This window comes from Aphelocoma coerulescens, assembly GCF_041296385.1.
Source record: "Aphelocoma coerulescens isolate FSJ_1873_10779 chromosome Z unlocalized genomic scaffold, UR_Acoe_1.0 ChrZ, whole genome shotgun sequence".
In the NCBI taxonomy this organism is placed as follows: domain Eukaryota; kingdom Metazoa; phylum Chordata; class Aves; order Passeriformes; family Corvidae; genus Aphelocoma; species Aphelocoma coerulescens.
Window position 1 is genome coordinate 24,313,337 of NW_027184085.1, and position 23,891 is coordinate 24,337,227.

A 23,891-nucleotide genomic window follows, 5' to 3' on the forward strand; every position below is an offset into this window, starting at 1 on the left:
GATAGCATACTGAACTTTCTACTAAGGAAATACCTATTTTTAGTAACTTACTGTGTATAGTTAAGTTCTAAAATCAGAAATAGGCTGTAGTTCACTGTGTGCTTAGTAGTGTTTCAGTAGTTCTGCCCTTCAGTAAAGAGAAAAGTTTTGAAGGAAATGGAGTAGTTTGGTAAGAGAAACTTGTTAGAGATATATCCTGCTGGTCTTCTGAAATGTTTTGAAACTCAAGGCTTTTTTCCGTTGTGTTTCCTGCTAATGATTTTATGGGGGATACAAAGAAAGCACTTCAGTGTGGAAGAGGCTTCAGGAGGCATGAGAATCTAGATGCTTGGAAAAACACTGGTCTTTTCTCTACTGAAAACTCGTGCTTACCCAAGTATAGTTTAAGGAGTCTCTTAATTCATGGCACATTTGGATTGCAACAGCAAGGTTTGATTGCAACAGCGGATGCAAGATTCACTGCTGTATATGTTTCTTCAAACTTTTTCAGAGAAGGAAAGGTGCTTTTCCTTGTTTTTTTTCCCCCCCAGATAACTTTGGACTCTGCCTTTCACATCTTGGGTGGAGTTGGGAACATGAGAGATAGGAAAAGAGGAAGGCAGGAAATAACATACCTCTATGACCGCTTGTGCTACCACTTCATGCACTAAGCACACTTGAGGCTTTCTTTAAGTAATGCTGTATTTAGCAATTAGATCTATTAAGAGATGAAAAAGGGCTTTGTATTTGGAGAACAAATCAAGGTCTTGCCTACATTTGAAAATTGTTAGGAATTTCTCAGCTATATTTTTTTTCCTTAGACTTCATCATCTTATTACTGAAGTTAACATGTAATTATGGAATGTGTTAACTATTGTATGTAGTTTGAAGTGGGAACAAGATTGTTACTTGACTTTTCCCCCTCGTTTTTTAGATTGCGAAATGTTGAATAAAGGTTAGACTTAAATGTTAACCAGAGTTTTTCATCAAAGAACATTTGATAAAATCAAAGAAGTGCTTGCATGATAAGAATTGGTTTTGATGCTTTTGTTTCTATTTTTATCAAATTTATAAAATTTGCACCTTGATTGATTAATAAATATCTGTGTATTGTCAGAGTTATAGGATAGTCCTGATTTCCTGTCAGTATCAGATGGTTTTATGAAGTTCATATGATTCTACAAAGTGCAGTCTGAAAGATGTTACAAATATAAGAATAGTAATCAGAAATTTTGGTCACTTCTTACTAGATCTCTCTAGTATTAATCCACACTTTGTTCCGGAATATTGGTTTTATTCAATGTGTGAATGTGGAGTCCCTAAAAAAATCTGAATAGCAAAAACATGATTGGATGTCTGCTGATAAGCAAGTATCTTCTTAGTGAAAGTAGTTAGAATTAAAATCTAAAGCAGTATCTATGGGCAATATTAAATTGATAAAGCACTGAGTTCTCTAAGCACTACAATAGTTATTTACTGTACTATGGGATAATGGCATGTTTGTATGTATATAAAGAGAACTTTATATAACATTTTATGTAAAATAAATTAGTCTGTGTTCCACTTAAATCTTTTAGCCTAGCTCCCGATTTTAAATCAGGTGCCTAAACTCACCTTAGTCATTAATGTTCAGTTTTTTTCCCTCCCCCGCTTTCCTCAATTTATGTTATCTGTATGTTTATTGCCTTTATTTTAGCTGGCCTTGGCAATGCAGCTGGAGTCCAGATATCTGTTGTCTTACTGACCCTTCAAAACAACTGAGTTTTTGTGGCTTTAGGAGTTTCTAAAATTCTTCTAGAAGCTCTGAGCAGAAAAAAGTTCTCAGTTGGGAAGAACTTGTAAAAATAAGTTGCCTTTTTCTTTGGGTGCTCAAAAGCCTAGAAACTATCCATCATGCTTCTTTTACTGTTGTCTTTCCATTAGCTGATCTCTGGAAAATTTTTTTACAGTGGACCAACTACATTCATGGGTGGCAGGATCGATGGGTAGTTCTGAAAAGCAACACACTCAGTTATTACAAGTCTGAAGATGAAACAGAGTATGGCTGCAGAGGCTCTATCTGTCTGAGCAAGGCTGAGATTACAGTAAGTACATTTTTATTATTGCCATTATTCATGGTTGAGGTGCTATATATTTGTATCTGGTGAAAGCAAACATGGGTATGGCAAATTCTATTAGATCATCTACTTACAACATTTAGTGGCTTCAGTGGAACACTGTGCAGCAGGGCAAGGAATTCCTAATGTGAAAACAAACTCATTTAATTTGTGGCTTCAGCAAGCAGCTTTTCATTTCATTAGAGGGTTTTGTGGGTGGATAGACAACTGTCTGCCTTTGAAGGCTGCAAAGTTTTTTCTGTGGTGCAATTTAAGACCCCAGAGCAACTTTCCAGAGGAGGTACCATCCTTCACAATCTTTTCTCTAGCAAGAGGGTAGTGGTTCTTTGACTATGATTCTTGACTCTCTGAACACAACTCTGTAGGTTTCCAAAAGAAAATGTTCTTCTCTGTGTTTCTTTCTCTGAACAAGTTAGCGTGTTGCTGTTTTTGTTTAATGCTAAAAGATTCAGAATAGACTGATAAGAATAAAGAGCCTGTAAGTTGTTGTAAGTGAACACAACAAGTCTTATGAGGAGTGGCTGAGGGGGTTGGAGTTGCTTAATCTAGAGAAAAGGAGGCTGAGGGAGACCTTATTGCCGTCTACAACTCCCTGAGAGGAGGATGTAGCAAGGTGTGTTTCAGTCTCTTCTTCCAGATAGGAAGTGGAAGGATGACAGTAAATGCCCTCAGGTTATGTCAGTGGGGGTTTAGATTACACAGTAAAAATGCTTCATAGAAGGGGCTGTAAAACACTGAAACAGGATGCCCAGGATAGTGGTGGAGTCACCATCCCTGCAAGTGTCAAAAAAAGTGTGGATATGGCACTTGATGACATCATTTAATAGTGAACGTGGAGGTGGTGCTGGGTTGATGGTTGGATGACATTAGGTTTTTTTCCAACCTTTATGACTCCATGAAATCTTACAAAGATGAATTGGCCTTGGAAGATAAAGAAAAAAATCTGCATTTTTGTCTTTCAGAATTATGATACACGTTATGACTAATACTTGTCAAAAAGCGTGCTGTAGTCTTTCTGCAATACCATTAAATAGTCAGTCCAGTTATGCAATTTAGAGTAAAAATAGCCGGACTTTCAGGTAGCACACAAATTCCTAGAGTAGTAGTGTTAAATCTTAGCATGTATGTTCTTATTCCACCAAAAATGTGGAGTTTTTTCAAGCTGACTTCAAGGATGACAAACAAGAAGTATTCTTCCCTACTAATTATCAGCTTACAAATAGAATTTTATTAAACACCTCTTGGTTGGGGAAAAAGAAAAAAAGACTGGATTGATTATGTCAACCAGATGCATTTTGGAGAAAAGCTTGTGAAGAAAAGGTTTTTACATTTAGATGTCTGTCAAGTTTTGTAGTCATCTTAAAATTTAAACAGATCATGCCATGTATTTTACGCTATTTTTTTAAACTGTTTGAACTTTTAAAACTTCCTCACGATGCAGCTTTATCAGGAATTTATTGTACACTACAGTCTCTAGGAGTTCTTACTGAGGTGTACCTATGACAGTCTGTTGAGGCTATGATCAGAACTTCCAAAAATCTCTCAAATTAAGTAGCAAGAGTTAGCATGCCAACCAGGCAGAGACAGGAAGGTGTTGGCAAGGATGTAGCCAAAGGAAGTCTGCAGGCTGTACAGCACATCTCAGCAGCCTGAATTCCAGTTGTGGTGGTGGAGTGACACTGCTATTGCTGCTGGAATGTTTTGGTACATTGCAGTTTATAAAGGGGAGCTGGCGAGCATGTCTTCAGACTAGGATGTGTGTAACACTGGAACTTCTTACGCGTAACTTTTTTCTTCTTCTCCCTGGCACTTGTTACGTCTGGTAACTTGGAGCTGAATCGATGCATCTGTTTTTAAGTTCTTGAACTTCTTGGATACATGGAGAAGGAATCAAAAGCAGCCGCAATTCTAAAGGTTAATCTGATATTTTAGTTCCATTTTTGTTCAGGCTCGTGCTTTGTGAATGGTATTTGACAGTTCAGTTGATAGAAGGTATCCCTGAAAGCTAGTGAGTTCCAGTTAATTATATCTAGCTGCAATTAAAATTATTATTGTGTAAATTTTAGAAGTTGAGGAATACTATTGGATCATTTCATGTCTCTCAGATATAGAAATCTGTCCTGTAATTATTCTCTCTTTATTTTTCAGAATTTTTACTTTTTAAGCCAGAGTTTTAGCATCGATGCTTCTAGTTTGATAGTTGTTTAGTAGCAAATATTGTATTTTTTTAACTAATGTTTTAAATCGAAAATTGATTATGCTCAAAGATAAATGCTTAAAGTATTCTTCCTGAGGCACACAGTTGATCTGTACTTCTGTATCCTTAGGTATTATAGATTATAATTAGTCTTCACTAATAATAAGCTTTCTGGCATGTATTTAAATGCATAGGAAAACACCAATAGCTGATAAAATAAGTGTTGAAATGCTAACGTGTGGGAACTACTTTTGCTGTCAGTGGAACTTACTGTTTACTGAATGATTTGTGATTAATTTGGTAAGGAGGGAACGTCAGATTTCCCATTGGCTCTATGTTCAGTTGCCCTGATTTGATGTAGTTGGGATCTTAATCTTTAATATTTTTCAACAATCTTTCAAGTTCCCTTGATCTTGCTGATCCAGACTCAGGCATATTAACTACTTCTATCTTAACCTGTTGTATTTCAGTAAAGTTTTCTTTGGCATGGTGCAGGACATGAGTAGTATGAGATGGTATTGATAACTGTAATGTTCCTTTGTAGGAAAAGGTGGCTGGATTTTCATGAAGCTTTCTTTTAGGCACTCAGATTAGGTTTGAATCTGATGGGGAATGTAATGATTTTCTGTGTGTAATTAATTCTACTGTTTTTATAGAATGTCCAAATTTTGTTAATGTGTAAGCATAAATTTGGAAAGCTGCTGTCACTCGGTAGTCTTACTGTACTTTCAGCAATGAAGATGAGTCTAATTATAAGTCATAGTATTAATTGAGACATGAATGTTGTACGCAGAAACCCACAGTTGCTTCTGCTCTTGTTTGTCATTTATATTGCACTGGGTAGGGATTTTTAGATAATTTTACAGGGATATTTTGTAAGACACTCATCTCTCCTCTTTATCTGAGGAAAGAATACTGGTTAAATTAACTTATTAGCATAGCTTTTTTTGTGTGTTTCAAGTGCAGAATTATATTGTCATATGTCCAGAACAGGTATGGCCTTGTGACAGTAGTTTTTAATTGAATGAAAAATATGGGATCTGGTTGGACTACTGGGACTGAAAGGAGCTGATTTTTCCGGAGTAGGGAACCACAGGATGAATATTGTACACTCACTGGATGACATCAAGTAATGAACTAGCCACGTGAATTAAGTTTGGGGAAGGTTGATGAAAGTCAGTGTATGATGCTAACTGAGTTGCTTTTATCCAGGTAAGATAAAACACCTCAAAGGTGTTTAATTGGTTTATAGCAGGCTGGAGGCTGAAACTGAAGATAAACATTCTGCTGTGTGGTCAATGGATGAGGTGAAACTATGGATATTATAAAAAGTTCATATATGGACAAACTTAAGCTTTGTTAGATTAATCTAGTCTGGGCATACTAAATTACTGCTGTTGATGGTAGTCAGTGCCAATTGGTCTTTATTAAGGATACCCTTCTTTATTTTAAAGCTTTGTAGTTCTTTCATTCTTGAAGTCAAACTTCCAGTGGGGAATTCTGCATACGAGATTAAGAATCAATGTTCATGTCAGTACTGTAAGTGTGGATCCCTGGGACGCGGTTTTGGAGTTGGAAGATCTAGGGTAGAACAAAAAGAAAATGCTCTGCAGAGCTGTAAATCCAACTTTCAGGCAATCTGGTCCCTAAGCTGGTACTGTTTTTGCCTTGCTGTGTTTATTCTTATAGTGCCATCACCACTGTTGTACAGAGTGACTTGCACTAATTCATGTAGTCATAGTGTGATAAATTAAGAATAGCATGGTATGTTGTGCCCTCACTTCAGGCAATCTAAGAGGAGGGCCAGCACTAATTTAATCATGGTAGCAAATTTTATTAATAGATTCTCAAATCTCTTTATAAGAAAAAAAAAAAGTGTTTATCTGATGAATTCTAGGGTTTTTTCAGAAAGGATTTGCCTGGTCAGGATAGTTCTTCTTCATGGATCTATACAGAACATCTTGAAAAATGCTTAGAGAAATGTAATGCATGATAAGGTTTTAAGAATGCTTAAATTCAGCTATGTGCGAACTTTTCTATTTTTTGTCACTAGAGGTGACTGCCTGCACAGGAAGAGTTCCAAAAGCTTATGTTCCGTTTAAAGCTTCAGCTTTTCCACTGATAGAATCTGTATTTGCCATGTTGCTTTAATCCAGTGGTTGGTATTCTTCTTCTTTCCTGTGTATATTATTGATGTAGAAAAACTTACTGGTTTTAGTTGCTTAAACAAGATGCAATAGCTGTGATGCAATGATTTTCCTTGGCTTTGGTTATATTGCAATGATGTATATACATATCAAAACCTTTATGAAAACTTGCTATGGGTTTTTAGCTTGGGGTTTTTGGAGTACTTTGTTTTTATTGTGTTGCAAAGAGACAATTAGCTCTGTGGAACTGCCTGAACTAGGACTGAGCAATAAATTCAGTTTGCATAGTGGAGATACTTTCAATTAAACTAGTTTGTTGGGGCTTTTTTCTTCCAATTACAGCAATTGGAAAGCACAGTTGCTTAATGAAGGCAGTAATGACATTTTATATTGATATACAAATTGCTAGGCAGCCATTTATCTTTAGAATGGACTTCTAAAAGGTGTGGGGGTTGAGAATCTATTGTGAATATCTGGAGCTCAGGACAAGCAAGAAGATAGAAAATGGAAGTCTGTCTGAGGGACAGCTTAGTGAATTGTCTTAGCCTTTTTTTCCCCCTAAGTAGTAATAAATTGTTATTGTAAAGAACTTCATAAATATTCATTTTATAAATTAGGGTAGATGTAAACGTGTTAGTTTACAAAAAGAACAAGAAGACTATATATGAAAGAGCTGAACTGTCAGTTTTCAATTTTAAATTTCTCATTCCCTTATATATAGTCTGAAAAGAGACTGAAATGTTTGTATCCAGTAATCAGCCACTAAAAATAAAAAAACTTACTCCACTTTTTAAAGATACAGTTAGTTGAACAGCCTCCTTTCCTCACTCTAGTAGTTTTTCTGTTTTATTTATAGAATGATACTGACCACCATTAATAATTGGGCACTTGTGAGAGGAAGTACAAATTGACATTTTTAAAAATAGATTGGCAAGTTAGCAGAAAATGCTTTATGTGTTCATCAGTTAAAACACATGCAGAACCTTCCTATGAGTTTTTTTCACAGAAACGTTAGACCCTACAAATCTCTTAAGTTTTATAAAAGAAAGATGTGTGGTTTTAATTGAAGAAGATACCAGTGCTAGAGAAATATTCTTAGTAGCATGAAGAATCATGTCTTGCAAAACAGACTTTGAAAAATTCACCTTGACATTAACAGTATATTGATGTGTTTCTTTTACATTTTATACAGTGTGAAATCAAACAGTATTTTGGACTCAGTTGATGCAGTAGTGTATAGAAGTGGTATAGAAGTGGACCCCTTGGAGGACTAATGTGGATTAAGTTTGGATTGATTTTTTCTTTTTTCTAGCTATTGCTTCAAAATTTGATCTTGCTAATGTACCTGTTTATGATAAAAGAATGTTGTAATTGCAGTTTTTGTCTACTGTTAGGTTTGCTTGAGTTCGTTGCCAGTTAAGTTGAATGGGAACTGATAGGTTTTAGTTGGTGAAAGTTTTTATTTAAAAAGCTAAGACAGAAGTCCATGCCCTGGGCAGAAACACTAGCAGTAAATTTGTAGTAATTGCTAATCACTTGGGAAAATACTGTTTCCAACTGTCTGAGGTTGGAAAACAATCTATTTTAGTATGATGTGATGGGCATTTAATTGAATAATTAATTTTCTATAATTTGATAAAGTGCCTCCTCAGCCGTAGTTGCTACTAAAAAGATGACCTGAGTAGACTGAGACATATAATACAAGCCCTAACTAGGTCTGGGTTTATTTAGGACATGTGGCAATTAGTACTGTTAGGCTTTGGTCTGTGTCTCAATCAAGTAGCTAGATCTAGACTGGTGGGAGATTTTGGCTACATGGGAAATGGATTTTCTAAATAGAGACAAATGTGGTTAGGAATACTTACTCATATGTGAAAGGCCTGAGGTGATTTTGTTCTGGAGAGGAAGATGCCAAAGAGCAACAGGGGGAGTAAGGAAGGAAAAGGAAGTAAATGCCTAGGCAGTAATGACACTGGGCTGCTGCTGGTGCAGCATGTGGAAGTTTCTTGAAATACGGGTTTCTCCTGGACAATTAGTTTTGGCATTCACATCCTCTATACAAATTTATGTATGTCTCTGAGTTATCTGAACTAGCCATCGATGGGTTGATGTGAAGTGAAAATGTGTGTATATATCTAAGTTCTATGAAGTGCTAATATCGTTGTCAAGCGAAAAAACAATTATTTGGCATGGTAGAGAAAGGGACGATTTCTTCTGTAGTGTGTATTGGAGAAATTAAATCAGAAATGGAGAAATACACTTCCATATCAGCTCAGTGAGGCTGTTCTTTGTACTGTGATGCAGGTTGTATAATAATTAAGATGTTAAAAAAAATCTATAATGTACATTGAACAGATATTTTAGCACTACTTAATATTGCTGAAGAATTAGTCTTTAGTACTTGAATATAACCATGTGTTACCACACACTTGAAATAAGGGCTGTAATCCAGCTCTACTTCTGTCATCTTATTATCAGTGAGAATATTATTCTCCCACATGACTTTTTTATTAAGATAATTAAATGCTAACATGGTTCATTATTTGACATACACTTCAGGGTCAAAATTCATGCCTGTGTTTTATACTGGAGCAGTTTCATGCTGTGGAGTATTTCTTACAGATATATATACACCATGTCTTAAATAATTTCAGTGTTTGCTTTAGGTATTAAAGCTATCATTTTATAACTCAGCAAATTTTTCTATGCTACTTGCAATCCTTATTCTTGCTCAATCTGAATTTATATGCATTTTCATAAGATTGATTTGTAGTTGATTTCTTGTTCATGAATACAATTGGTTCATATATCACCCCCTCCAGGGCTGTAGTGTTGCTCAATAGTCCTCCTAGGCAACTTGCTGTTGATTAGCTGGTGTGTCTTGTGATAGCCATTAATGACGTTTTCAACAGCTCTATTGAGGATTTGTACAATATTAGACCTCTCACTTTTGGATATACATTCATGGAATACTAAGTTTAAAAGTCAGAATACTTTTTATCTACTACTATGCAGCTGCAGCTGGCCATCTCTTTTTAGGTGCTTCCTGAAGTCGCTAGCTTAACCATCCTTTCTGTTCGTGCATTCAGAGTAGTTTGTCAGAGATGACTGCTTGAGTGTTGTTTTCTTCTTCTCCCAGTTCATCTTCTTGCCTCCTCCTTTAGGCATATACTTTAGTGGCTATATTCCCTTGTTTTTGTTGAATTCTAGTCAGGGTGAATCTGATCAAATAGTGTGGCCAACTTCACCACTTTTTAAATCTGTTTGATGTGTCTTTCCTATCAACTGAAGTCCATCATTCCTTAGTTAAGAGGACTAGTTGGAACAGAATTTACTACCCCAGGTCTCCAGGTACTTAATTGAGGCTGTATTGTAACTGGTGTCTTAAAGCTTTTTAAGTTGCTTGTCTTTTAAGGACAAGTGTTGCTCTTTTGCTCTTTCTTAAGTTCTCTTTTTCAGCTCTTTCAAAACTAATTATGTGTGCACATATAGCCATATATGTACACACATGCAAGTATATATATAAACAAAAAAAGAATAAGAGGTAGCTGTGATGGCAGAGTTTAGACTGACAATTCAGGTCAATTTTAAACTTCAGAATGAAAGCTTTTAGACTGACATTCATTAGCAACATGCTTTGTCCTTTTAATTAGTTCTTATATATTGTTAATTATTGCTGTACATTAGTTCTTACACAGTAACCATTATCATTAGGTATTTAAAGCCGTCACTTGTGTCTGACTTAAATCCTAAATTATCTGTAACTATGCAGTGCCATAGAGCCAGTACCATATTTCCAGCCTGGTATCTTTGTTCTTGGTGGTGCTAGTTGCTGAGGCGAAGGTAACCTAATTGAAGAGCTCATCAGGGAAGATGGGGAGGTGGATGACAGGACAGGTATCGAAGTGAAGTGTGCATCTTTTGCCAAAACACACATACAGGCCTAAATTAGGATCTTTTGTAAGCATCTTTTAATATATGATTGAGGCACCTGACGCGGGGCTGCATGTGGTGTGATGCTGGAGAGGTGTTCCTTTCCCAGGCTGCAGCCTTGTTGCTTCCTTGCCCTGTTGCGCAGTTGTTTGGGGCTTTTTCTTTTAAGTAGCAGCTGCTACCAAGAGCAAGAGCAGCCTTCCCAGCTGTGGAGGTTGCACATTTTCACTGACCAGTATTTGACCATTAAGGAATTGTTTATGGTTCTGGGGCCTCTGCTTTTCATCTGTGTCTATAGTTTCAAGGTCTTTGATAGCTCGTGCTTAAATTTCATATCATAACAAGAGACACCTGGTTCCAAGGTCTAGTTCAAAGAGCCAGTTTTCATAACAAGTTAATAGTGAGATCAAATCAGGACTGGGGATTGCATAGTTAGCATAAGTCCTGTTGCTAATAATGTTAGTACTGCATTTATAGAAATGCTTATACAGTTGTATCGTGTTAAGTTGCTTATGTTTGGATTCAAACCAAGCTAATCTTAAGTCTTAGTATGGTGCTTTCAGAGGTACAGCAGGCCTCTGTTCTAGCTGGAATATCACTGATTTCGTAGAATCAGAATTTCCATTCCCATGACCGTGAATCTAAGTCCAGAATGCTCTACTCTATCCGTCAGCTCAATGTAGTGCTGTGAAGCATGGCTTTTCTCTTCGGGTGGAGTGTATGTGAGAGTGTTGAGTCTCCCGTGCCACACTGCAGTACATTGTGTGAGATACAACTAAACTAATAATATACAGATAGTTATTTTTAGGAGTGCGAGTGTGATTCCTGCTCCCATATTTGAATGTCCAATAAAAATAAACTTCAAAAAAAGTGGCTCAGACAGTGTTTCTGCATTCTCTAAAGTTGGCTTGGCTTCCTTCCTGATTAATAACTCTAGCTTCTTGCTGTATATTATGGGATTCTTAAGAAATTTAATGTGGTGATTTCTAATCAATTCTAGCTTGATGTTTTTCTATGACATAATTATCTTGGGGTTTTTTTTTTCTGTGGCTGATGCATGTTGTTGTTGGATAATGCAAATATTTTGCTCCAGCTGGAAATCTGAGAAGTATCATATGGATTTATCTGCAAGGGATTCTCTTTGACTTGGTTCTCACCAAAACAATAACATGTATGCTTCCATTTCCGTAACTAATAATTAGCTCTAAAGGTAAGTTTTATGAGTTAGACCAAGTTTCAAGTTCTTCAGACTATGTTTAAACAGGATAGGCCCACTAGTTATATCTTGATTTCTCTCTGTGTGTATCTAAATCTGTTAATACCAACTCACTAATCCATGGAGCTTTTACATGTATCCGTACTCACTAGTAGATTGCTTAAGGTGATGGCTGCAAGCACATGCTGGTTTACAACTATTTCAGTCTTCCCCTCTTTCTTCTAGTAACACAGTGCCATTCCATGTCTTTGACTAAAGTTTAGCTGACACTTCAAGTGCACATTTGTTATACTTTAGGTCTTGCTATTGCAAGCAATTGTTTTTTTATTAGGCACTTGAGAATAGCAGTGTCAGGGGTATGTTTACATATAAACTAATACAGTATGACTTGATACTATGTACTAATTCTACTTCATTAACACAAATAATTTGATAAAATACTAATCTAAAAATCATGTGCTGTAAGATACTGTCCTGTAAGATAGATGATTACTCACAAAAAATATGAAAATTGTTTTTATATGATCACTTTTACATCTGAATCTATTCAGCAGGTGTGCAGAAAGCCAGATTGACCAGGTTTACACCTGAGGTCTCTAGATTTCAAATTTTAAATGTGGTTTCAGTACTAAAGTAACATACAATGTATACTTGATCCAGACTTAAACAGGCAGTTCTCCCATGAGAGAGCTTCTTTGCAATGGATTAAAGCAAGCTAATTTTAAGTTTGCATACCATGCTATCAAACTAATTTTAAATTCAGCTTACCATGCTTCTGCTTTCACTGGTTTCTACTTTAGCTAGGTTTTGAAAAGGTAAGATCATTATTTAAAAGGAAAATAAGTGTTGAAAGGCATTTTGAAAAGAAAATATCCTGGCTAAAGACCTGAAATGGAATATTTGGGTAGTAGCAAAGAATGTAAAAACATTTAATATGCTTTTTTATTTTTAAGCCTGTTTTCTTGATAAGATTTTTTCTACATGTGTAAATATACCATTATGAGAAAGTTTTCTTTTTAATGTGGTAATGAACAAGCAATTAGATATCCCATGTTTTGCTGCTAAAGGTTTATCACTTTCAATAGGCATAGAACTGTCTTGTTTACTTGCTTGTTTGTAATAAGGTTTTCCTATACTGTTGTAAAAAAAATACAGTACATATCAATGTAAAAAGAATACAGCCAGTCAGTGTAACTAAAAAGTGGGTTCTTATTGCTTAAGAATAACAACAAGAAAAGGCAAGACATTGTAGTCCAGTGTTTCTATTAGGTTTTTACTGATTTTAGAACTCAGAAAGGGAAACCAGAATTTTGTGTTGTGACTCTTGGTAGACCTTAATTCACCAGGTTTGTGGATCTACTTGGCTTTTCTTGGGGTAGTACTGGGGGCAAATATTAAAAATATATGAAATTAGAACTTGCAGTGTCTTTTGGGACTTCAGAACATTTTAAATAAAATGTATTATAAGCAATGAAGTATAATGCTTTCTTTAAATTGTTCCATCCTGAGACTTAGGATAGATATTGATATTAAAAAATCCTTGCAAAATTAATTACTTTAGTAACTTCAGTGTTTATAGTTTTAAAGCCAAGTGTCTTCAAAAATAAGTCATAGTTACAGAAGGATCTTGATGAGCTTTTATGATTGCACTAAGTACCTGGTGGGGCTGGTGTGTGTCATGCAGCCTCTGTGAGGAGACTCCAGGCTGTCCTGCTCAGATCATGGTCAGTTTCAGCAGACCAAGTGCAGGGCACAGCTAAACCCCACCCACAGCCACTGTGATGATACCTCAAGGTAAATAGAGTTAAATAGCAAAAATGCTGCTCAGCAGTGTGTGAGAAAGAGAGGAGCGAGGACAAGGTGTGAGAAAACAGCTGTGTGGGCAGGAAGAGATGCTCCAGCCACCGAGCAGAGATCCCTTGCTGCCTGTATAGGAAAGCATTGTGCAGGCATTTTTGTATAACTTGTGTAGAGAACCACACCAGACCAGACGACCACGTTGCAACCTGTTTAGAACCCAGCCATGGCAGCTGGAAATGTCCTGACAGAGACAGCAGCCTCCAAAGAGTCCATGCTGTGACAAGTTTACCCTGAAGAATTGCACTGATGGATACAGTTCTTGCTGGAGCGTGTAAAACCATCAGGAAGGAGTGGCAGGATTAAAGTGTTGCCATCTGACCATAGCCCTCATTCCCAATCCCCCATCCCTGTGTTTTTAGTTCTGTCTTGTCTCTCACCATCCAACTCTATGTGGCAATAAATTAAGTCAGTTTTCTTCAAGTCAAATCTGTTTGACCATGCTGGCAGTAGGTAAGTGATCTCCCATGGGTCTTTATCTTGACCCATGAGGTTTTCATTGGCTCTGGAGAGAAATACTCTAACTTGAAAAATACTAGTATTTACTATTTAATGAGGCACTAAAGTGTTTTGACTGGTCTTGTCTGGTAAAATCCTAACCATGCATTATATTATTTGGTAAAATACATATTGTGATTTGGCTGATACGATTTTTCCATTGGTGACTTTAAGTATTATTCATGACCTAGAATGCAAATTCAAAATCATGTCAGTGGTACTTCATTTCGCTATCTTTCTGTTCAAAGCTTTTTCATAAGTTAGCATGTTTTCAGACAGCTTACATTTTGGAAGCAGAGGACAATTTCTTCTCAGTTTGGATCTCTCATAAATTAAATGCTTTCGAAAAATTATTTTAAGACATGCATTTTTTGAAACTTGGCTGAGATTTTTGACTTGCTTTTTTCTAGTTAACTTACCACAGCTTTTGCCAGTTCCAAACTGGTTTTGCATGGGAGCTGAAATACAGTTTTCATGTGTGCTTTTAGAACTAATTCCTTCAGTGATACAGCACAAATCTTAAAAGTAAACTTTTTATTTCGGGGGTTTTGTTAGCATCTCAATGTAGGTACATGTAGAATGTGTTCATATAGGTTTTTTTTTCCCTGGTATCAAATAAGTTCTTTTTTGCCTTTATTCCCACAGTCAAAGTATGCACTTTGGTATTGGCCTCAATTCTCAGTAACTGCAATGTTTTTTTTGCTTTGATACATGTTGCTTACTGAAAATTATGGAGTGATTTTTTTTGTTGTTGTTTTCTTTATTTAATGTTGTTGCCTGCTACATTGCATTGCTTTCCCTTTTTCTTATTCCATCAGGTAAACTAATTTTTAAGGTGCTCAGTATGTTATTTCTATAGCTTATCATATATTGTGTCTTCTCTTTTTTAACGTAGGATACTGGTTTTGTCCATTGCATCATAAATTATCGCATGCACATTTCTCCCTTTGTCCAGTTTGTTGCCTTCTGTTGAGGTTTCCTTGCTTATGGGTGAATACAGTGCTCTTTTTCTGTCTGTTTCGAAAGTAATACCATGTTACAGATGCAATTTATTTTATTCTGATAATTGCTTGTGCCTCTCTGTCCTTTCTTGTCCTATCCATATTATCCTGGAGTGATCTTTTGAATTTCCTGTTGAAAACTTGAGAGGATAGAGGTGGTTTTGGAATCTGAATGAATACATCCAGGTCCAGAACCTATTGAATGATCTATGAAAACAAGCAAATCCGTAGGTTTGTGGTAACTACTCTGAACATATTTCTTTTTTTTCTTTTTAAAATTTTTTGGGGGGGTGGGGGTGGGGTTTTTTTGTTTGTTTTTGGGGGGGGTTGGTTTTTTTGTGGAGGAAGTGGTAGTTTGTTCAGGTACTTTGTAACTGGAGGATTTCAGGAAGTTCAAGAGCAGTGCAAAAAGGACACTCTTTCCTGAATCCCATGCAAATGGTGAAAAAAACTAACCAATAGATAAATTTTACCTTGCATGGTAGCACAGTGACATTGTTCACATGGAAAAAGTTGTGTGTTCAGCTCTTTTGAGCTGGAAACATTGGTTATGAATAGCTATAGTCTGGCTTGTATCTCGTTTCCCAGGGTATAACTTTTCATGTCTACTTTCATAAGAGGTATTTAAGTTGAAACTGGTGAAGTTTGCTATATTTAAAAGATTTACAGGTGTATTAACATGAAAGATGCTTGCAAATCAGAGTTGTAAAGTGGTGTTTTGCTATTTCCTCAGCAGATGAAGCAAAGGGCAGAATGCACGAAGTTGTATTCTAAGAGGAAAAGAAATGATTGTGGAGTGATTTGTCCCTATACACATGCTACATGCAGAAAAAAAAAGTCTGCAGGCATGAGTTACAGCATTTGCATCAATGAAATATATGCAAAACACTTTTCTTAAGTCAGTTTTATTTGATAAGGCTTTTTTTGTTTCTTAAAGCTACTAAAAATGCCAATACTCAGCTTTTAGATACTCTGATATAAGACATATATGTGTAGGCTATTTTTTAAAGAAAAAATCTGTACCAAAACTTGAGTTTGTTTTCTCAATTTTCAGTTAAGTAACTTCTGATTGACACCATACTCAAATCTATTCGGAAAAAAGAATGTGAAGTTCTCTTGACTTGCTTTGAGTTGCACTAAGAGAAGCAAAAGGGGAACATCAGGTTTCGTCTTCCAGCTTAGGCTCTATGACAGCCTCTGTTGAATTTATGCTAGTGACATTCATGTCTGAGAACTAAAGAATTGCAGTTTCATTTTCTGTAGGCCTCTATTGTTTGTCTTGTGTCATAGTTCCCAGCTCAGGATTTTCTCAATAAGAAAAACCTTCAGAATTTTAAAATAATTTTAGCTTAGATAAATTCTAGTTCTGCAATGAGAATAGTGGCAGAAGCACACTTTAATAATTGTAATATGCAGACTTGAGTTGTATCTGCTGTGAATCACGCTGGCTTTCCTCTGTAAGGAAAGGACAAAATGCCATTAACACCATTTGGAGTAGTGAGAGAGCAAGCAAAAGTTTCTTCATTCAGGGCTTGGTTTTGGGTTTTTTTCTCCCACGGAATACTCTTGAGGGTTATAAAGTATATAAAAACACTTAATCTTTCCTGTGTGATTTGCCTTAAGCACCTGAACCAGTATTTTTCAAGCAGATACTGCTCTGAAGCTTGTTTTATGAATATCTCAGGCTTGACAGCTCTATAGCAGGAAGGATTTTGTGGCAATGCAATCAGCTATGACTCATGAGACCTGAGCTGGCTACCAACTTCCTCAGTAACTGTAGCCAAGTAAGTGTTTTTCCTGTAAACTGTTCTTACTTAGAAAAGTTTAGAATTTAAGAGCTAGTATCCATTGCTTTTGGAAGGATCTAGGATGCTTGAATACTTGGAATTGCCATTGTTTCTGCAGGATTCTCTGCAGGTGCCTTGGAAAAAAGCTTAGGAGTCATACAGAAAGAGGGTTTGAGCATGCTGGAGGCCTATTTCTTGCAGCACATTCTTGAATGGAGTTACGATTTAGCTGTGGGGGCTTTTTGTTGATTTTGGTTTTTTTTTCACGTGGGCTCTTGAAGGAGCCCTTGGCATACACAGAGGTTGCCTCTGCCCCAGACTCTTAAGTCTGTCCAACTCAGCTTTGAAAATGCTGTAAATGTTTTCAGGTGCCCCCATTCAAAGTGTCTTGATCAGGGTTTTATTCCCCAGTGCCCTCTCAATTTATGTTTGTTGCTTAATACTGCTGTGGGGTGGGAAAAGCAGCTGAAGTTCTCCAAGGTGCTTTAAAGCCCAGGGGTAGATGGTGAACTGCTTGCTTCCTGCTTCCCTGCATAACTAAAACATTCCTCTTTCTTGCCTTATCTTGATTGTGAAAGGTCATTAGGACATATCCTGGCCTCAGCACATGTCCTTAGCTTGTTACAGATGAAAATCCCTATTTATCCTCCAAAGTCTTGTCATGTGACTGGATAAGAACTGTATATTATAACAGCTTCTGAGTGGAAGGGGGAAAGGGAACACTAGGCTAGAAACAGTGAGCCTCAAAAAAAAGAGATCTAAATGAAATGGGTTGAGGTCTACAGGAAAGAAAGTGAAGAGAAATGGAAGAACTTCGAGGGAGCATAAAGGAGAGAGTCAAACTAGTCTGATGAGTGTCATGGGTTAGCAAGCACAGTCCCAGAAGTGATGTTCTTGCTAAGGGGTGCTTACAGCTTCCCCTATGACCTGACAAAACCTATCAGCTGGCCAGTTTGAATATGGACAATTCTTTAAGCCACTTAAAGTTGTGACCACCTCTGTGATCCACACTTAAGAACAGACAAACTCCCCCCCAAGCTCTCTCTCGTTTCCGATGCTGGGACAGGTGGCTGCAGGCCCTGTGTGGGGGCCAGCGGGCCTGGCCCAGGCCCTGCTCCGGCCAGGCCAGGGCCGTCCTGGAGCCAATGGGCCCTGTTCCAGCCGTGGAACCCCCCCACAGCCCTGCTGTGGGCAGCCGGAGCAGGCTCGGTTCCCCCCCCTCCAGTGTGGCCAAGATTCAGCTGAAGCTGCACCGCTGTCCGGCAGAGATCATGTGACCGACAGTGATAAGCCACATTCCAGCTGCAAGGCCAAGGTGAGATTAACCCTTTTAGTGCTGCGAAGAGCTGAAAACCTGAGGGAGAAGGAGGATATGCTTAGAGCTGAAATTCTGTTGTAAAGCTATGATGCATCAGAGCACCTGTTGTAATTTCATGAAGGCATAGGGGGTGGAGTGTTCAACTTGTACTTGAGAGCAAAAGCACCTGTGCTGAGATAGGGAGATGCTGACGCAGCTGTAATTTAATGAGAAATTTGAACAGGGAGAGATGGAAGCGATTAGGACTTTTGCTCCAAATGGAAAAGGAGAAAACCTCAGTTCCTAGAGATGCTCCCAGAGATAGTCCTAAAGATGAAGATGAGGAAGACCCTTTGCTCCCAGGGAAGAAGGGCCTCTATTCTTAGAGATTAAATGCTCCCAGAGATGGGGGAAGAGAACTTTTGTTTCTGAACAGCTCAACCTTAAAATTATACCCCAGTAATTCAAGAGTGGACTCTTGAAAGCAGTTGTGGGAAAAGCTGCAAGTTGTGGGAAGGGACTTAATGTGAGCAGAGAACCAACCTGGGTGGCTGTCTCATTGTGATAATGTTTTCCTATCATGGGCAAGAGAGACTCCTCTTCCTAAATGGACTGAACAAGGTTATTATGGAAGTGGTAAACATTGTCAGTGGGAAAAGGGAGAAAGGTGGGGGGAGGAGAAGTGTTCTGAAGATGTGGTATGATTTTTTTTTTTCCTTCTTTTAGGTCTGTTAATAAACTTTATATTCTTTCAAGTTTGGTGCCTGCTTTGCATTTCTCCTAATTCTTATCTCACAGAAGATAAGCAGTAATGAGTATTTTGGACCAAACCACTACACTAAATCGGTGTTTCTGCCTGGTTACAAACCAAACCCTCTACAATGAGAATGTTAGAAAAATAAAGGACAGACCTGAGAAGTTGTGAATAACACTTTGTGGTCTTTGCTAGATGCAGCTACAGAAAACAATATACACACTTATAGCCAGAGGTAGACCAAGGAAGTTTGTCTATAGCTTGCGGGGAGGAGAACGTAACAGATGATGCCAAAGAGTTACATACAGAAATCTGCCAAGTTATTGGTGAAAATGAAATGTGAACTCTGTATGGTTGAGAAGGGGGTTAATCGACAACAACCTGATTTGTTTTGTGTTAAGAAAAAAACACAACACATGATTCAGGTGATTTATTTGTCTTGTGTTCAGTTAATTCAGGGTTCTTCCAACAAAGCATGTTTTCAAAAAAAAAAAAAGGAAAAGGATGATGAACAATTATTTCAGTTGCCAAAAATATGGAATATAGTCAATTAATACATACTATAGGATGTTAAATATGTAAACAGCTAATAATGTATCACCTGCCTAACTTCCTTTTGAAGCATATTTAACCTTGTTAATGTTTTTTTCTTTAAGCAATTTGGTCTAACAGGATCACCTGATCAGCTGGTTTTTTTATAACATGGAACTGCACACTGAGCTGAGTATAACCCTAGACCTGATTTATAGAATCATAGAATATGCTGAGTTGGAAGGGATGCATCAGGATCATTGAGTCGAACTCCTGGCCCTGTGCAGGACAGCCTCAAGAATCACACCATGTGCCCAAGAGGATCATCCAAACACATCTTGAACTCTGTCAGGCTGGTGCTGTGACCACTTCCCTGGGGAGCCTCTTCCAGTGCCCAACAACCCTCTGGGTGAAAAACTTTTTTCGGATATTCAACCTAAGCCTCCCTTGACTCAGCTTCATTCCATTTCCTCAGGTCCTGTTGCTGGTCATGTTAGTGAAGAGATCAGTGTCTGCCCCACTCCTTTCCCTTGTGAGGATATCGTGAGGATATTGAAGACCACAATGAGGTCTCCCCTCAGTCTCCTCCAAGCTGAACAAAGCAAGTGTCCTCAGCCTCTCCTCATAAGGCTTCCCCTCCAGACCCTTCCATCCTCATGGCCCTCCTTTGGATGCTCTCTAATAGCTTTATGTCTTTCTTATATTGCTGTGCCTGAACCTGTACACAGTGCTGGAGGTGAGACTGCACCAGTGCAGAGCAGAGCGGGACAATCTCCTCCTTTGACTGGCTGGTCAATTATATATAGGGAGAGGGAGAGAGAGAGAGAGGGAAAGAGATGACTTAGTCTCTTAACTATATGTAATGCAGAAGTGTGTCTGCCATAAATAGCCCACAGAAGTGTTTAAAAGTTTTCGCTAGACCTCAGAGAAAACATGTTCTTTCCATGTCTTAGCAACAAGGCATGGATTTTCAAATATATTAAAAGCTGCTTTGGAAAGAAGGGGAGTACAAAAACCTGCCTTTGAAAAGAACAGAGGTGATAGTCTTAAGTTGCATTAGAAAATGTTTAGGTTAGAGATGAGATTCAGGGGAAAGCAAGGATGGTTGTGAACTGAAGTAAGTGCACTGTATGGAAGTGTGGCATCAGTAGTGCTGCAGGCTTTTAAGGTTAATTTTGGCAAGTCTTTCTAATCACATACAATGTAATTGCTTATAACTCTTCCCAAAAGACTTCAAGAATGAGAGATCAAGCTGAGGAATGCTGTCACATCAGGAAAAACCTTGATACCTAATCTTCCTACACTTTCTGTTTGGCTGATCTTTTGGAATATCTTTGATTGTTGTAGATGCATGTTCCCCATCACATGACTGAATGAGGGCCTGTCAGACGAGCGGCTGGGAACAGGTATATAAGCATGACACATTGCCTTGGCAGGTTTGCTGTTCTAAAGCAGAGGAACTTCTTCTACATATATAGTAATAATAGAAAATGCAGCTTGAAGAAGAGGGGCCTGGACTAGGAGGCTTGGTGTCCTGTATTGGGTCTATGTGGCAAGTTCTGGTAGCAGAGAGGCTATAGATACAACTTCTAGGTGCAGATGCAGAAGTTGCGTTCATATCTCACAGGCTCAGTTCTGTCTGTCTCCAAGAGGGACCTGCTGATGGCCAAAACTGAGCTAATCAGCGATGATGGTATATTGCCTCTGTGATAAGATACTTGAAGAAGTGTAAAAACTGCTGTGCAACAGGGATTGGGAGAGAGGGCTGAGAATGTGTGAGAGCAACAGCTCTGCAGACACAGAGGTCAGTGAGGAAGGAGGGGAAAGACATGGTCAAGTGCTGGAGCATAGATTACCCTGCAGCCTGTGGGGGAGACGGTGGTAAGGCAGCTTGTCTCCCTGCAGCCCATGAGCATCTACGGGCTGTGGGAAACCCATGCTGGAGCAGGCTCCTAGCAGGACCTGTGGCCCCATGGAGAGAGGAGCCCACATTGTAGCAGGTTTGCTGGTAGGACTTGTGACCCCGTGGGAGACCCATGCTGGAGCAGGCTGTGTCTGAAGGACTGTGGAAAGGACCCACACTGGAGCAGTTCATGAAGAGCTGCAGCCCTTAGGAAGGACCCATGTTGGAGAAGACCACAGCGGTCTCTATTCTGTGAGAAAGTTCTTATGCTGGTACAGGGAAAGAGCATGAAGAAGGAGTGACAGAAAGTGTTTGGGCTGACTGCAACTCCCATTCCCCGTTGCCCTGCAGTGCTTGGGGGAATGAAGTACAGGAAAATAGCTAGTGAAGTTGAGGCTGGTAAGGAGTGGGGTGCCTTTAATTTTTTTATTATCTTACTCTGATTTGATTGGTAATAAATTAAACTTTTTTCTCTGAGTCAAGTCTGTTTTGCCTGTGGCATTAATTGGTGAGTGATCTCCCTGTCCTCATCTCAATTCATGAGTCTTTCGTCATATTCTCTCTCCCCTCTCCAGTTGAGGAGAGTAATGATTAAGGCTTTGGTGGGCACCTGGCATCCAGCTGGGGTCAAACAACCTCATTTCCCTTTTTACACCCCTTTGCCTGGTTCAGTGAAGGCAAAAGAGTGTATAGAACCAGTTTTGGAAGTTTTTTGAATTTAATTAACTTGAGATAGTTAGGTAATTAGTAGCTGTAGTTGTTTGACTTGATTGTGAATTCTTAGAGTTGCTGGAGACTTTTCCTATGGGAAATTTAAATTTCTTTAAAATTGAGCATTCAGATGCTTGACCAAATACACAAAGCTTTAAGTTTGGTTTTTTAATGCACTTCTGTTAAACTGTTTCTAGCTCATTTTTTTATTTGGTAATTTGAATTATGCTATACTTTTCTTCTTCCTTAGTATATTAAAAACAGGAAAAGAGAAAGTTTGGGGTTTTATTGGTTTGGATTTTTTTTTAATGTGTAGGTAGCTTCTGGTTTCCCAATTCTTTGAAAAAAAATCTCACTAACACTAGAATGGTGTGCATGACAACAAATGAGATTTACTTCTAGGTTTTCTTTTGTGGAGTGTTACATGAGAGATTCACAGTGTTTTATTCTGCAAGATGAATGTATTGGCAGAGTGGTCCATGTGTTGTAAAGGATATTCTTAACATGCATAGACTTGTCTTCAGTGTCTAGTATCAATATTTGTGGTCCTTTAGACTGTGTCACTAGCCTTTATCCTGGAGTCTGTTAACCTCCTGCAATTATTTTCATGTGTATTTTTTCTTTGTATTCAAATTCAAAAAGGCATTCAGCTACACCTGTATTATGTGTCTTTAAGAATGGCTTTCAAAGATGAAGAGAGTGGGGAATATTGGGCTCAGTTGGATGTTTGCTAAGGAGTAACTTCGAACTGACAGTGTCAGGGTATAGGGCAGATTAGATCATTGTTTTCCCTGTACTTTTCTTAACAGTTTCATTGTTACATTAGTAAAAGCTTATTAGTATTTAAGGCATGTGAACTGAAAGTTAGATGCAGTTGAGTGGAGATGTGTGAAAGGATTGCATGTGGCTTCCAATTATCTGTGAAATATTCATGGTGAAAATAGTTGAGGCAGTGCATGTCACAGCTTCCTTAAGTTCCTGCTCTGGCTTGTTGTTTAGATATACTCTGCTTTTATGTTTCTATCCTGGTATTTTTTTGCTGTGATGTATGTATTTCATCTAAAATTAGTACTGGTAACAGTAATGTTATGGAGTTCTTGTCCTGTTTTGAAATTAAAGTGTATCTATAGGCATATTTTCCAATATAGTAGATACTTTGTTGAAGGATTTATTTCAAAAGTATTTGAAAACATGGAACTTGTTTGTGTGTGGAATTTATTTATGAAAATTTTATTTAATAAGAATGTATTACACAGGCTATTCTATTTCAGAAGACCAGCATCTTTCATTATGAGAGTATATGTTTATTATTTGAGACAGCTACACAACACAGAATTCAGAATATGGGGTGAATTCGAGACAATATAGACCAGATTTTCTAATCAGTGTTTGAGTGTCAAAATAAGGTGAGGCAACTTTGATCAAGGTGCTAATTTTAGCTACTCTTACACTCTCTTCTGTCACAGCCCCATGACTTTGATGAATGCAGATTTGATATCAGCGTGAATGATAGTGTTTGGTACCTCCGGGCTCAGGACCCAGACCACAGACAACAGTGGGTAGATGCAATAGAACAACACAAGGTATGTAATTTTCTGTTTTCTAATTTCATTTCTCATTCCCTCATTAGATCAAGCATAGTGCTTGCAGAGAGTTAAAGCTTCTCTGTACAGTCATTGAAGTACTCACAGTATTTATGACAGATAAAAGTTCAAGACTGAAGCTATGTGTTAAATATGTTTCAAAGGAATTGGCTTACTTGTTCTTCATAGATAAGACTTTACTGGAAGCTAACAACTGTGAGCCTTTCTTGAGCTCTCTAGTTTGAAACAAGAAAAGCTTTCATTATGTTTGAGTGACGTTTTCATGGTTTTGTCCATTTCTCACTGATTATTGAATTGCTTCTTATCTATGCTAGATGTTAACTTGTTAGTCTTAGAGTCAATTCTCTAAGTTACCATTC

The 23,891-nt window shown here is 37.9% G+C and overlaps 1 protein-coding gene across 3 annotated transcripts in view; it reads left to right on the forward strand.

Annotated features, from left to right (window-relative positions):
- The window catches only part of CERT1 (ceramide transporter 1), a 79,900-nt gene that overhangs the window by 1,879 nt on the left and 54,130 nt on the right, over positions 1–23,891 (forward strand). For 2 of the 3 annotated variants that reach the window (XM_069002576.1, XM_069002578.1), the window contains exons 2-3: positions 1,929–2,063; positions 23,395–23,511. In XM_069002576.1, coding sequence (XP_068858677.1) covers positions 1,929–2,063; positions 23,395–23,511 — 252 coding nt within the window. Of the gene's footprint in view, positions 1–1,928; positions 2,064–20,668; positions 20,721–23,394; positions 23,512–23,891 lie in introns of those variants that run through there. The other variant, XM_069002579.1, reaches the window with a different exon arrangement.